The following is a 16,737-nucleotide window of genomic DNA, read 5'->3' on the forward strand; positions in this document are numbered from 1 at the left end:
AAGACACAGTGTCTTTCACTCTCCGCATGGAGGTTAAGGCTCCTCCACGCAGATACCCAATACTGGTTTGGGACATTAATTCCAAGACCCCAACATTGGTGAATGTATGTGCTCTCAATGCACACCAAATAAATTTTTTCAATAAACTGATGAAGACTATACACAAGCATCAACATTCCTAATATCCTAGTATCATTCCTAATCCAGCCAAGGACTCCTCCTCCTACCGTGCCTGTCGCCTCTCTTCAATGCTCTATTCAATCACATGACCTTTTTGATGCATGGCGCTGCTTACATGCTAGTGAGAGGGATTTTCCCTTTTTTCCTAATCCTCAGTGCTCCTATAGTCGGATAGACTTGTTGCAGCTGGACAGATGGATGCTAGAAAAAACAGTGACCACTTCTATTAACACCATTACATGGTCAGTCCACACCTTTAAGTTGTTAACAATTAATGACTTATTTGAATTTACCTCCACTCCTGTATGGAGGGTTAACGCCCGATTATTGCAACAGATAGCAAATTTGAATTAGAAAGGGTATCTGAAAGAATTTTTTGAAAATAATGCTACCTCAGTAAATGATCCCTTTACATTGTGCAACGCCCATAAAACGTATATAAGAGTTTTTTTCAGCAAATTGGGAGCTAGAGCAAAGAGGGAGCGGCAGAAAAAAATTAATTACCTTTTAGAAAATATGAATAGCATAGATACACAAAACAAAAACAAACCTTCTCCTGCACTTTCCCAAGAGTTGCTTAACCTCCGCCAGGATCTACGAGCTTTACTGTTGGATATTTTTGAGAAAGCTAATAGGAGGTTGAAAATGACTTTTTATATCCAAGGTAATGGGGCAGGTAAATTATTAGCATACAAACTGAAAGGCCAGAGGTAAAAAAAACAAAAATTCCTTTTATCCACCACCCTTCCACTAATGCTAAACTATACTACTCTAAAGCAATAGCTGACGCTTTCAGTGATTACCATAGTTCACTTTACAATCTAAACCAAGATCATAGTTACATAGTTAGTAAGGTTGAATAAAGACACCAGTCCATCCAGTTCAACCTGAGTGAGTGTCTACAATTGTCCATATCCCTGTACATTGCATACCCAGAGTTCCTACCCTCAAGGAGCCCACAATCCAAGATCCCCATTCATATACTAAGGCCAATTTTGGACAGAAGCCAATTAACCTACCTGCATCTCTTTGGAGTGGGAGGAAACCGGAGTACCTGGAAGAAACCCACGCAGGCACAGGGAGAACATGCAAACTCCAGGCAGGTAGTGTCATGGTTGGGATTCGAACCAGCAACCCTTTTTACTGCTAGTCAAGAGTGCCAACCACTACACCACTGTCCCGACACTAGCCACTAACCTAGAAAGTAAAACTCCCAACTGTCTCAGGAACACCTAGTAGCATTGAATTCCCCGTTCACAATTCTAGAAATCCAAGCCTGCTCACCCTTTCCATCTGAAATGTTCAGAGCCCTGATAATTACACTACCCAAGCCAGGGAAGGATTCCACTACATCCCAAAACTTCAGACCCATTTCCCTTCTAAATAACGACCTAAAATTTTATGCTAAACTAATTGCCCATCGCTTGCGTGACATTTTACCTCTCCTAATCCACCTGGATCAATTGGGTTTCACTAAAGGCCGGCAAACCACAGATGCTACTCGCTGCTTAAATATAATACATCTGGCAAGGAAGCAAAAAACGCCTTCTCTACTCCAAGCATTAGATGCAGAGAAGGCGTTCGATAGAATCCACTGGAGTTACCTAGCCATTGTATTGACCGCATTTGGCTTCTCTGGTCCAATATTCACTGCCATTATGGCTTTATACAAGAACCCCTCTGCCCAAGTATACTCCTCAGGGATGTTATCTACCACATTCTAAATCTCCAATGGAACGTGCCAGGGCTGCGCCCTATCGCCATTAATATTTAATTTATTAATGGAATCATTGGCATCATATATCCACTCACACACACACACAAATCTCTGGTTTCCAAATTCAAAATACCAAACACGTCAACTTATTCGCGGATGACATAATACTAATGCTAACAGATGTGGAAACTTCCCTGGCTTCAATACACTCAACACTATCAATGTTTAACCGTATATGCTACTACAAAATAAATGAATCTAAATCATTTATCTTAAGTTTGGGTATACCCATTAATACATAACATAAATTACAGCATTTATTACCATATGTGTGGCAAGCAGAAGATATCAAATATCTAGGTATCACATTAACCGCTGATGTAAAGTCACTAGTAGTTGCTAATTACTGACCTTTCTTAGATGTTCTCTGCTCGAAACTTCAAAACATAGCAAAATCAGAGCTGTCTTGGACTGGAACACTGTCAGCCTTAAAAATGGTTTTACTACCACAACTATTCTATTTATACAGGACTTTACCCTTTTCTGTACCAATGTCCTTTTTCAGAACAGCTCAGTGGGTTTATATGGCAGGGCAAAAAGGCAAGATGTACATTTAGTAAACTCACAACTACAAGGAGAGCAGGGGGATTGTGACAGGTGGTACTTAGAGACTACTACCTTGCAGCTCTTCACACACAACTAAAAGCTTGGTTCCACCAACCACAAAATAACCTACGGGTGCTATTGAAGAGACATCAGGTACAAGGTAACAACTTATACCACCTTTTAATGGCTAGCCGCTTTCTTAAAAGCACCATTAAGGTGCCCCCCCCCCCCCCCCAATCAGATCCACAGTTCAAGCTTGGCATGCTTTATTAAACACACCTTTAGACAGCTCAGCAAGAACCACTGTCCAATTTCCTATCATGAGTCTTCCTTGGATTGTTCCTGATATAGCCGTTGTACAATGGGATAAAAAAGGATCAAATGGCTGGATGATATCCAAATAGGTCCAGCCACCAAAACTTTCAGAGCTCTGAAGATAGAATTAGCCCTTGTACACACGGTCGGACATTCTGAAAACCAAATCCATTGGATTTTGTCCGAAACTGTTGCATACACACGGTCGGACATTCTGAAAACCAAATCCATTGGATTTTGTCCGAAACTGTTGCATACACACGGTCGGGCAAAGTTGTCGGAAAATCCGATTGTACATAACGTGATGACGTTATTTCGTTACGATGGGACTACGTTCAGGCTAGTAGCCAATAGCTTTGGTCTAGGAATTTGATCTGAGCATGCGTGGCACTTTGTCCGTCGGAGTAGGCTACACATGATCGGAGTAGGCTACACATGATCGGAGTATGTCCGATCGGAGCATTTTGACGGAAAATTTTACGGACAAGTTGGAAAACTTGGTCCGTCGGATACTCTGACGGAAACAGTCCGATGGAGACCACACACAGTCGGATTATCCCACAAAACGGTCCGATAGGACACATTCCGTCGGAATCTCCGACCGTGTGTACAAGGGCTAAGAGCTGTCCTCCCGGGATTCCTTCACATATATGCAAATAGTACACTTCTTTCGCTCTAACCCTTCGCATCACATTTTATTACCTTGGTGAATGACACAATTTTTTACTAAACCTCATTCTAACATCAAAAGTATTTCTCCATTATACAAGGCATTGAACAATAAAGATGAATTTACCAAAACAACCCCCATAAATGTCTGGGCATATGATCTTGGCACAACACACACACACATGAACAATGGCAATTTGCACTCATCTACACTTATTCTGCCCCCAAAAATATAAACGTGGGAACTGACCCCAAAAAAATAATAAAAAAAACCTACTACAGTGGTATCTTATGCCCCTCAGGATTTCTAAATGATCACAAGTGTAACCTTTGTGTTGGAGACAATGTGGAGGGTGGGTACACTCCATAATACACTTTGAACAGGTCCAGCTGCATCTTTCCTATGGTTGGAGATGTTCCGCCTAATCAACCAAATTTATGGGATCACAATTGACTGGGGACCATCTGGTCAACAGAAATCTCTATGGTAAACTTATGACGGCGACCAATTCATATTCCGATCATACGAGTGAGCCTGGAGAAGCACCAGAGGGTGGCGGTGGGGGGAGGGGGGTGCCCCCTCCCTTCACCTGTAAGAACGATCAAGTGGCTGAAATGCCGCTATGATTGTTCTTACGGTGCACAGAATCTTCAGCTGAAAAAGATGATATCTGGATGATGTCTGTAGCTGCAGACATCATTCAGACATCAACACTCAAAGTCCATAAAGTCATATGGACGTACCTTGGGCAGGAAGTGGTTAAGCCAGCAGCTACAAAAACTGCATTCCCAAAAATGGGAGAACTTGCATTCAGATCACCTAGGCACAGTGGACTTTGACTTTTTGGGTGAAGATAGACACTGCAATGTATGAGAGGTAGTTCAAATGTAAAGTCCCAAGTATCTTGCTAAATTCTAATCTTTATGTCTACTACGGTTAAAGTGCATGTATAGTCCAAAACTTTATTTTTTTATTTTTGGATAGGGTAAAGCAGCCTTTTTCAACCAGGGTGCCCAGGCCCCCTCCCTCGGAGGTGCCTTGAGGTTTCTTCAGGGGTGCCTTGGCAAAATGCCTAAAAATTGGCCAAAAACGTTTACAAGCCATCAGGTGGCTCAAGCCTGCCTTTTAGTTACACAAAGCCATAGGTTTTTATTGTGCACAAATTTCAACCTTCCAGCCACCGGCAGCCTGACAACCTATGATGTCATCGGTGTTGACAAGAAGAGTGTTAATCACCTGCAAAGCCTCCTTGTTTGTCCCTCCCTTGCCCCCCCCCCCCTCTGTCAACACTGGGGGTCACATTAGCTGAGTAATGGAGAGAAACAGAGAGGAGAAACACTGGAATACTAGTTGGTACTAGTGTGGAAAAGTGTATTTGCTTTGGAGGCATAAATATCCTCTAATTTTGGGTGTCTCATGTGTGTCAATGCTGCTGCATTATTTTATTTTAGAATGTGGTGCCTTGAGACTGTCCATAATTTTAAAGGGTGCCTTGACTGAAAAAAGGATGAGAAACACTGGCTTAAACTCTTTTTGAAGAATCCAAAAGAAAAAAAAAAAAAAAAACACAAACAGGAATTCAGATAATGCTGCATTGTACTGATGCTTACAGGAAATGTGGACATTTGTAAACAAAATAAGCCATCTCCTATACCCAACATGCCTCAGTTTGTGGAAAAGCAGTATCAAGGGCAAAGCAAAGACAGAAAAGAGGGGTGGGTCCCAAGATCAAGATTTTATGGCAAGTCCAAAAAGCATATTTTATTTCTCATCTATTGAGGGACAAAGTAATTCAACCACAGTCAGGATTTCAAAAAGCAGTCCAACTTAGAAGTGGGAAACTGCCACCGACAGGTCCATAAAAAGAAAATCAACGATGAAGAAATGTATCCTCCTCAACATCCAATGTCATGATAAAGGGGTCAGGCTCGAAGACCAGTTGCTATAGCAGTTTCAGGACTACCACCGACCAGCAGGATAGGTACACAGACAGTCAACCTGGCAGATGACGCAGGCTCACCTGAGGTGCAGAGTCTAAGTATTAACCAGTGTTCACCAGAGCTCCTGATGGTGGAGGTGGATTTTGCTGCGCCCCACCAGTAGGTGAGCAAGCCGGGGTCCAGTAGTGGATAAACAGGTAAGGATCAAACAGAGGCATGGTCAGTAAACAAGCCAAAAGTTCAGTAATGAGTAGTTGCAGGTTGGAATCAGGCAGAAGCGTAGTCGAGGAACAAGCCATAGGTCGATAACGAGTGGTAAAATATATGGACGGCAATAGGGAAGACAGGACCGAGATACTGGCTGGAGATAGCACAATATTCTGGCAAACAGGAAGTGCAGAGACCTGGTTTAAATCAGGAAGTTCTTGGGAGGAACAAAGAGTTCAAGGTTCAGTAGAAATCAAGGCACAAGCAGGGTTGTCAAGAGGATCTGTCCAGCATCTCAGGTAGTTCAGTGAGAAGATTTACTGCCAGACGCAGGTAAGGTCCCAGGTTCAAGTCTAGGTCCTGACACCCAAGGGTGTCTATAGGGACAGGACAACTCTGTAGGACTGGCCAAACCTGCGACCAGTTAAATATCCACAGCTGTGGAGTGAGGAACAGGAAATTTAGCATCACAGAACTTTTACCTAAATAAGGACAGCACAACAGATGGTGTCTGAGGAATCTTCTGGGGGATGCGAGTCAACCACAAAAGGAGTTAATTCAAGGCCAACAAGTACCATTAAGTAGCCCGACATACCCTATCCTAAACAGGGGGTACCTGCAACAGGAATCACCCTGTTGACAATTCATAGAGGAACAGAGCCCTCCACCTATGACTCCTGTCTGCCATGCAGGAGATGGACCCAGGTTCATGAACGTCTCCCTTCCCTCCCATGGATGTAGTATCAGTGTCCCATGCACAGAGCCAGATTTCTGCACATCTGTATGAATAGCAGCCCATGCAAAACATCAGTTTGGATGCTTGAAATGAGCCATCACAAATTAAGTACCAATCTCCAGAGATTTGTTCCATCTGAGACTATAGTGAAGTGGTCCTTTTTGAGGGAATCCACTCATTCTGACACAGTGTGACAGATTAAAGTTACTACAAATTTGGGATGGAGGATAAGACGTTCACACTTGGTCCCGCTCCCTTACCTTGTGCAATTGGTGGTGGTGGAGGTGGGATGATTTTAAAAGATGCTCAGAGGTGCAATAGAGGAGGTAGATCCCAGTGCTTCAACTCAAATGTCCCCTAGTTATCATATAAATCTCAGGACTTGAAAAGTTCTCCGCTGCCAAGACTCCACAGTCAGGTCTAAAAACAACCACAATGCAGAGCCCAGTGCCTGACTGTCACATTCCAGGTTAGCCCTGAATGTCCATTCTGGCAGGGTTCAAGTACAGAATCTAAAGCTAATGATGAAGAAACTTTAATCTGGATAGCAGTTATATAGATACCCGCTCAGCAGGACTGTATCAAGAAACCTTGATTCAAGTCACAGAGGAAAAATTTCAAGGAAAAAAGCTAGCCAGATAAAAATACTTTTCTCAGCAGAGCTGAAAAAGGGTCTGATCTCCTAAGACGCTAGCAAAAAACTGAGGCATGCTGGGTAATGATGAATTCTGGGGTCTTTCAATGGACGACAAAAAAATTGTCCTGAACTGGGTCACTTGCTGGCATAGATTTCTGATAATTCTCTAGGTCGTAGTTCCTAGTTCAGTGTTCATCAGCCTTGTCAACCTTATCAGGTGGGCATTATTGCAGCAAGACCATGCAAAAGATGATTCATACTAACCTGTCTGTCAGCCAGTGTGTTCAGACTCAGCTTTCTTGAACAGCTCATAGCGTCCATACTATTTGCCATTTCTGGGAGTGTTAAATAATGTGTCATAAGCTGGCTGCTGTAGTTCCTCTCCCCATGACACTATTGTGGGTTGGAGGTAGGAACCACAGAGGCCAGTGGAGGGCATGCTATTTTTCACACAACTACTGGCACAATTACTTCTTTCCCAACCAATTCAAACACACTGCATAAAGCAAATCATAAACGAGTGAACATATTTTATTGCAAAATATTTCTACCCAAAACAAACTGCACATCTACTGAGTTTCAAACAGCTGTAAAGAGCCGGTGTTGAATCCGACCAGAACAAGCTGGAAAATGTATTTTTTGATCATGTTTTACTTTACATTTGCCACCAAAAATGTGAAACTGTACTTTGCAATTTAGCTTTCAAAAGATATAAAACAAGAAGGAATATGGCTTTGCTGTGAAATTCCCATGAATCTACAAACTACATAAATGCAGCATAGAAAGTGTAAGCAAAAAAGGGAAAATTGTACTAACTCTAGCTCCCAGCTTTACAATGATGACATGCGCTCGTGCTGTAGAATCTTCTATTTTCAGCTTGAGGGTACTGAACTCATTGTCAACAAATACTAACCTAGAAGAAAGAAAAACCTATTTAAAAATACAGTTACAAATATCTTTTGAGAAATAACACCATCTCAGACCACTTGGTCTAGCTGTAAAGAACAAGGTAATGGTTTACCATTTAAAAACAAAAGCAAATTGACTGTACTGGTCTCAGCTCTTTATGGGTATCTGCCCCATTGCTAAACAAGGAGCTACGTGCGTTTGCACCAGAACCTAAACTGCTGTGTGGATGGAGAAGATACGTGTGGCAGGTGGACACCCTGAGAAGTAGAGATCTGAAGATTATCTATGATCTAGCACCTAGTATAAAAGCAACAAAGAGAGAAAGGGTACTGCGTGGTCAGTATGACTAGCCCACAGCCAAAGGACCCGGGAATCCAAACACAGCACCCCTTTTTACTAGCATGTGGTAGTGGGGAGGGATGGCGGGCTAGGTTGAGGGCAGCATCATATATTACTAATGCACAGCCTTTCCCTTCTTATGTCTCTAAACATACACAAGAGGAAAAGCATATTTTTTGTTAATGACAACAAATACGTTTTAAGCAATTATTTTGAAATGGAGTTCGTAAAATAAATTGAAAATTTTGGTTGGGGTTTGGTTGACAGGGCCAACACAAGGCTTAAAGTGGACCTGAAAGAGGAGGAGGAGGAGGAGGAGGAGAAGAAGAATTACTGGATTTGTGAAAAAATGTGCCTATGCAGTTCCCCAAAAGATATTTTGTTTGTTTTTAAAAATAGTAGTGCAACCATTTTCTTTGTAGGTCCAAGTACATGAAGACCCCAAACATTATTTATTGGGTATTCCATGTGATCTCTCTGCTGTGGATATACCTAAACAAGCCATAGCTAGGGCCCTTTTTCAGGCCCACAAGTTAATGCTAAGGCCCTTGAAATCGACTGATCCCCTACACTGAACTAATAGATATGCCAAATGGAAGATACCCTACAACTTGAAAATTGTATATCAGCATAGCGGGTGTTTTAGTAAATTTAATAAGCTCTGGGCACCATGGTTAGATACTTTGGGTGTGGCCCCAGTGGATATTATTCTGGATCGACTGCTACAGTGTTGAGAGATCATTTAGTGTTATACCATAACCCTGTTCCTGAGGAGTGAAAAAAATGTTTGTTTGATATGCTTATATGTGTGTTTATACATTTTGGTGCCTAAATTTTTGCATTTCTTGGTGTCGCTATACTCCATGTAAGATGCAACCTATGTTTCTTTGAGATTATATATTATATTAAAATGTATAATATATTATATATATATATATATATATATATTTTATTTTTTTTTTTTTTTTCTGGACTTTGTACCAGCTACCTAAACTGCTAAATAAAGTTCAAGATTAAAAAAAAAAAAAAAAGAGAGGATAGAGAAATAAATATATATTTTAGTAGTGAAACTTCTGGTATGGAAGAGTGCCTGGGCACTCCTGTACCTAGCTAGCTTCATAGCTGTATATCTGCAGTATGAGATCTAAGTCACTGCTGCCTCTGACTGTTAAAGTCAAGACACTGTATTTGGAGTGAGATTTGGGGATATCTGCTCTGCTTGCGGGAGGCTCTGACATGACAAGCAAAGCTCTGCCTCTACCAATATGGGCACCTCTACACAGAGACACAGTGCAGGACAAGACATAAGTCAGCAATAGGGGGGGGGGGGGGAGATCACCAGTGGGGAGACCATAGGCAATGCTGGTGATCAGTCCTGTGCCATCTGCTCACTTTTTTGGGGCATGGCTTACAGAGTTCAGTTACTCTTTAATATGTAGAGACAGCAAGCGAACAGCTGCATTTTGGTAACTTTCACTATGTGCATACTTAATCCTCTGGTTCCAAAGAGGTTGCCCCAAATAAATGTACACTGACAACTTGAAGGTCAAGAACATAGATCCTGAGCAATATGCTATAAGCTTTTATAAAAAGTCTATGAGATATAAGATAACTTTGCACAACTTTCTACTTCCAGCACAACTGTACCTGTTTTCCTACTATTCCCAACACACAAACGTATACACAGCTACTCAAACTATACTGAAAATGGAAAACTGGCACGTGTAAACACCACACACACAAAAAAAAAAAAAAAATCAAAGTTGTACGTCTACTAGTGTCTAAATATTTTGCATTGATGCAGCTATTCTAAATGCCCTGTATCAGGAGATTTCCATGCTGTTTGCCCAAGTCTGAACAATGTAATTACGTTTCATATGAGGTAATTTAAATTGGATTAAACTTTGACAGACATATTTGCATTTTAAATGTGAAAGCCTTGTTTGTTGCTTCTGACAAACATATTAAAAAAACATAAATAGAATTTTTAAGACACCAAATGTTATAAAATGTCACTATCTGTAGAAAAATTATTTGGTACATCTCCAAACAACCTACTGTTCAATGAGACCTTTCACTGTATAAAAAGTCAAAGAAGTGCTTTACTTCAATATATATTAAAAAAATTATATATATATTTTTTTGTTTATATAATCTTTATTTATAACAACAACAAACATAACAAATGATGTGGATGCACACAGTGAACTTTGTCCTCAGTATACTGTAAGGCAGAAATCAATTATACAAATCCAAACAATCAGCGGTAGGTCATGAATATTTTCCCAATGCTATTATGACTTTTCCCAGAAAGGGTGATAAACCACCTAGCTGGTATTATAGCTACCTGAATTTTTTGGTGGGGTCCAGGTGCCCGAGTCTAAAGGATTGCCCACCTCTGCGTGTCCTCAGTGGAGAGGGGGGGGGGCTCGAGGAGCCTTCATTTGACCCTCTCCGGCTGGGATCCAGCCCATGGACACGCAGAAGAGGGGTTTTATCTACCTATGTGCCCTGTCTCTGCTGTAATAACAAGAAGGGGCATCTGCCATTTAGATAAAGTGGGAAGACGCCTGATGACCTTTAGGTAGCCTGGTCTAGGTAAACATGTGTGAACCCATAACATAACAGAGAAATCAGGAGAGTAGGAAAGACTTACTCACAAGTGGCGATCAGCTTTTGCAGAGAGGTTAAAGTGTATCTAGAGTGGTGGTCATCTAAGAGAGGGCTCTGCAAGTTCCAGGAGGGTGGTATCTAGGCTGGAGTGCATAAACCCCATGTCGGAGGTATGTTTCAGCCAGGAGGCCCAGACAGAGATTAAAACGCTCCCTAGTGGCATTACAAGTTGCTACCCATGCTTCAGCCTCCCTAACCTCCTTCAACTTCCTGGTCCACTCCTCTTGACTAGGCACATGGGTCTGCTTGCAATAAATGGGGAGTAGGCGTTTAGCTGCATTCAGGAGGTGTGGCATTGTGCTCTCTCTATACTGGCCAACTGGCTTAGGGGGGATGTGGAAGAGGAAGTGCAGAGGAGAAAGAAGGATATCAATATCGATAGTATGTCTTGTATTTGAGTTTTAAATTTCTTCCCAGAAGGGTTTAATTCTTGGGCATTCCCACCATATATGGAGTAATGCACCACGGAGGCTGCAGTCTCTCCAGAAATGGTCAGATATGGAGGGGTAAATTCGGGAGTGCAGCCGACACCCTGTACCATCTTGTCAGTATCTTATAATTGGTTTCTTGCATTCTGGACTCGATAGAGCTAGAGTGTGTTAGATGGTACAGGGAAGCCAGCTGCGCCTCAGAACTCCCTCCCCAGGTTCCATTCCCATTCCCTGATGTAAACAGGTTTAGTCTTTGATGAGGCTGAGCCCAATAGCTGGTATAGCTCAGAAATCATGTGAGGGGTGGGTTCCTCCGTGGCAAAGAGACGCTCAAAGCATGTAGGTTGAGAGATGGCTCTAATGGATTGGCCCTGTGCAGCAAAAAAGGGGAACGCCGCCCGCAAGTTGTCCATAAGTGAAGGGGGGGGAGCACTATTGGTAGAATTTCAGACTTTGAGTAATTGATTTTAAAATTGGAGAGAGCTCATTAGGTCTGGCAACGAGATCAGGGGCTCCATTAGATGGAACAGAACATCATCTGCATAGGCCGACAATTTGTGTTTCACGTTTCCTACTGTCAGCCCTTTGATGTCCTGGTTAGCCCGTATTTTGCGGTTCCAATCCGGAGAGGCGATAGGGGGGCATTCCTGTCTTGTACCATTCCTAATTGGGAATCTAGGGGAGAGGAGGCCATTCACCTTGACCTGGGCACTTGGGGTGGAGTAAAAGGCCATGATGGATGCCAGCATGTTGGTGCCCAGTCCTACGGTCTCTAGGACCGCTCTCAAGAATGACCAGTCCACTCGATCAAAAGCCTGCTCTGCGTCCGTTCAGAGGACGAGGTATGAGCCCTGTTTTGAACTGGTGCATGCCCAATGGATGAGGTGGACAGCTCTGAGTGAATTGTCGCGTGCCGCTCAGCCTGTAACAAAGCCAGTTTGATCGGGGTGCACAATACCCGCCATATAATTAATCAGTAAGCCTGGCTCAGGGCACCCCTCTGCTACAAGGAGGGCCCTGGGCCATGGCCCACAATCCCATATAGGGTTTACACCAAATGTGGGCAGGCCTACTGGGGGAATAGAGACGAGGATGGGGAAGGTGAAGACCCTGCTCCCCTCCCACCACCTCTATAGGGTGTTAATAATCTAACAGGGGACACCTATCGTTCATGTCCAGAACCTCACATCTAGGGTGTAGAAATTATGCTGGGAACCAATGTGGAGGATAGCAGAAGCACAGTCCCGGTAACAAAACCTGAGTATAAGGCCAGGGCTTCCCCGCCCTGGCCCCCGAGGTTAAAAGTAGTTAGGGTTGATTAGGCCCAGTGAGAGAGGGCACTGGAGTTGTCCTGAGCTGAAAGGTAAAAAGTTCCATCAGTCTCTGGTAGAGACAGGGCTGGGAGAGGCACTGGTAGCATGGCATCTGCTGCCCTTAGGGTGACCTTTGCCTCTCGCGGTTTGCCATGGCTGGGAAAGGGAAAAGGCTGGTAAATCCTGGTCTCCTCTCCAGTCTGGAAAGTCCACATCTCCAAGTTGCAAAGCAGAGAGGACTTGCAGTAAATCATCCTTAATGCGTAATGCAACTTGTTGTCTCTCTTTCACCACTTGCAGACTAAAGGGGAAACCCCAGCCTTAGGTAAGGCCTGCATCTTGAATGGCCATGAGCAGGGGACGCAGAGCCCTGCATTGCATAAGAGTACGCCTGGAAAGGTCTTGGTAGAAAAACAATTTTGCCCCATAAAAATCACAGTAAGGTTTGTTCCTAATTTTTTGCATTATGTGATCTTCCAGAGTGTACTTGTGAAGCTTTCATATAATGTCTTGTGGGGATTCAGGGTCCTGTGAAGGTGCCTTCAGAGCTCTATGTGCCGATCGATTTCTACCAGGGTAGTGTCTGGAATTCTCAGTATTTCCCTAAATACTCCTACCAGGGATGGGATGACATCTTTTGGTGCAGTGGCCTCAGGCATGCCACAGATGCGTATATTAGTGCATCTACTGCGATTTTCAAAATCATTCATTTGGGATATCAGGGCCTTCATCCTGTGGCTCTGTGCAGTGCATTTTTCCTGCAGCATGACAATGTGGGGGAAGGCATAAAAACGCTGTTCTAGGGTCTCCAGCCTGCCCCCAGGTGTGTGGTATCTTCTTTTAACTGAGCATGTCCTGTGTAAAAGCCTTCTGTATCCTGACAATGAAGCGCTCCAGGTCCTCTCTAGTGGGGAGGGACAAAATATGGTGCTTGAGGTTGCCATCTCCCATCCGATCTGCAAGATCAGGGCCATGCGCTTGTGAGGACAGTGAGCTTGGGAAAGCAGTGTCACTCACCAATCATGCCGATGGGATCGGGGATGCTGCCGACTCACGTGCTGGAGCCTTGTGGTGCCATGCGGCCTTCCTCTGCTCCGCTATCTTGGGGTCTGTCTTCCCGGACTGACGGGTCTCCGTAAAGTATGAGTCCAGTGAACCCTGCTTCACCCGGTCCATCCTCGGCAGCTGGGAGAGTGACTGGGATTGATGTTTGGAGCCTGTCTCAGTCGGGTACGCCCCCACTTCCTCACTCCTCCATCGCTTGGCCACACCACAAAAGTTTATATTTTTTAAATGAGGAATGAGAAGCTAAAGTCTCAACATGCCAGCACCCCCTTAAAAGAGCACTTACAACCTTTATTACATGTTGCCACCCTCAACATTGATTGTGCTGAACAGTGCTTGTACAATCAAAGTCTTCTATTCAGGAAGACATTATGGGGTTGATTTACTAAAGCCCCATGCACACAGGATGTTCAAAAAAGTCTTTCTGGACGTCAGATTGATAGCAAGAAACTTCGGCTTTAAAAAAAAAATAACCACAGTCCACAGTGGAGTGCATTTACGCCCTTACATTGAGCACTTCCTGTACTGTTGACCAAGCCTCCTTCTCAATCCAACATTTCTATGGCAACACTGCTTCCCTGTTCATAGTTGACTTGTTTTATTTCATAGTATTTACTTGATGTCGATGTCTAATGTTTTCCTTTGTCAGTCTTATCAGCTTCAGCTGATAAGACTGCAGTAATGGCCAAGTTTACACTGCATGTCATGTCACATGGTGTGTAGGAGGAAGCTCTGAATGATTCTGCAGCCTCCTGGGAGTTCAGTGGTGTGCCGTAGGAAGTCCTGATAACAGATAGATAAGCACATAGAGAGTGTGCCGTAAATCAGGGGAGATCTGGGCATGCTCAGTGACGTCATTTTAAAGAACAAAAAGGATTACAATACTAAGCAAGTAAGGAGACATCTACAAGCAGTGTTCAGTAGGGTTTTTTATGCTGATTTACATGGGACAAAGTTGTGGGGGAGGGTTTACAACCACTTTAACAGCATTTTTAATCCCATTTATGCACTTTTTAGCTTTTTTGTAAAACTACACCAGCTTCAGCACTGCAATGTGAAAAACTCTGAACACTGATAAAAGCGTATTTATGCACGTTTTTCAGGGTTCAGCATTTTTTTGTGCTCAGAAGAATTGCATTTGAACGCGATTTTAAGGCATTCAGAAAAGAGGCCATAAACTCCCCTGCTGATAAACTTCAAAAAACTTCCATGTGTGCATGGACACATAGAATAACAGAGGGGAGTTTAAGGGCTGTTTAAAAAAAAACAAAAAAAAAACCACAATGCCCAAATTCACAAAACGTGAGTTGATCAGCTGCAGTGTACAGAAGGCCTAAAGGCAAATAGACTGTGCTCTTGGCAAAACGCAGTTGCACTCTACAAGTGCAGTTTCTCCAGAACTTGGTAAATGAGGTAACGCTTCACTTTGCAAAGAATACCCAATCACATGCAAGAAAAAAAGAAAAAACACAGCATTTTTGCTTGCACATGATGGAAGTCAGAAGAGCTTCTGCTCATTTACCAAGCTCTGGAGCAACTGAAAGTGCATAGTGCAACTGCACTTTGCAAAGTGCATAGTCTATTTGCTTTTATTAAATTAACCCCTATGCATGTTCTGTTGTGTAGTTTGATTGGCCATTGGCATATCCTATGTGCATGTTTAGTGAACATTTAATCAAATCAGATATAGTGGGGAAAATAATTATTTGATTCCCTGCAGATTTTGTAAGTTTTCCCACCTACAAAGAAATGAAGGGTCTATCATTGTTATCATAGGTGTATTTTAAATGATAAGATACAGAATGTCAACAAAATATCCAGAAAAACACATGATACAAATGTTAGAAATTGATTTGCAGTTCAGTGAGTAAAAGAAGAAGTATTTGATCCCCAAGCAAAACATGACTTGGTGGAAAAACCCTTGTTGGCAATCACAGAGGTTAGACATTTCTTGTAGTTGGTTACCAGGTTGCACACATCTCAGGAGGGATTTTGGTCCACTCTTTACAGATCTTCTGTAAATCCTTAAGATTTCTTGGCTGTCGCTTGGCAACTCAAAGTTTCAGCTCCCTCCATACATTTTCTATAGGATTAAGGTCTGGAGACTGGTTGGCCACTCCATGACCTTAATGTGCTTATTCTTGAGCCACTCTTTTATTGTCTTGACGGTATGTTTTGGGCGATTATCATGCTGGAAGACCCATCCACAACCCATTTTCAGCGTTCTGGCTGAGGGAAGAAGGTTCTCATCCAAGATTTTACAATACTTTGCGCCGTCCATTGGCCCTTCAATGCAACAACGTCCGCCTGTACCTTTAGCAGAGAAACAGGCCCAAAGTATAATGTTTCCACTTCTGTGCTTGGCTGTAGTGATGGTGTTCTTAGGGTCTTAGTCAACATTTTTCTTCCCCCAAACACAGCGAGTCGAGTTCTTGCCAAATAACTCAAATTTTGGTCTAATCTGACCACGGCACTTTCTCCCAATCCTTCTCTGAATCTTTGGCAAACTTCAGACGGGTCTGTACATGTGCCTTCTTGAGGAGGGGGACCTTGCAGGCACTGCAGGATTTGAATCCATGGTGGCACCACGATTTCAATCCATGGTGTGTTAAAAATGGTTTGTTTGGCGACTGTGGTGCCAACTGCCTTAATATCATTCACAAGCTCTTCTTGTGTAGTTCTGGGCTGATCCCTCACTTTTCTCATGATCATCCTCACCGCATGAGGTGAAATCTTGCATGGAGCTCTAGAACCGAAGGCGATTGATGGTTATTTTGTATTTCTTCCATTTGAAAATAATCGCTCCAACAGTTGTCTGCTTCTCACCAAGCTTCTTGATGATGGTCTTGCAGCCCATTCCAGCCTTGTGCAGGTCTACAATCTTGTTCCTTTGACAGCTCTTTGGTCTTGCCCATTATGGCGAGGTTTGAATAGAAGAAATACATTTTGTGGACAGGTGTCTTATACACATACCGAGTTGTCGTTAGGAGCACCTTTTT

General features: G+C 43.0%; 1 protein-coding gene across 1 annotated transcript in view; it reads right to left on the reverse strand.

The window, feature by feature from the left end:
- Nucleotides 1-16,737, reverse strand: part of FANCL (FA complementation group L) — a 188,751-nt gene that overhangs the window by 115,349 nt on the left and 56,665 nt on the right. The window contains exon 6 of the mRNA XM_077486052.1: nucleotides 7,825-7,921. Coding sequence (XP_077342178.1) covers nucleotides 7,825-7,921 — 97 coding nt within the window. The remainder of the gene's footprint in view (nucleotides 1-7,824; nucleotides 7,922-16,737) is intronic.

Source organism: Lithobates pipiens, unplaced genomic scaffold, assembly GCF_037356315.1.
Source record: "Lithobates pipiens isolate NorthernLeopardFrog02 unplaced genomic scaffold, aLitPip1_a1.2 Scaffold_18, whole genome shotgun sequence".
Taxonomy (NCBI): Eukaryota; Metazoa; Chordata; class Amphibia; order Anura; family Ranidae; genus Lithobates; species Lithobates pipiens.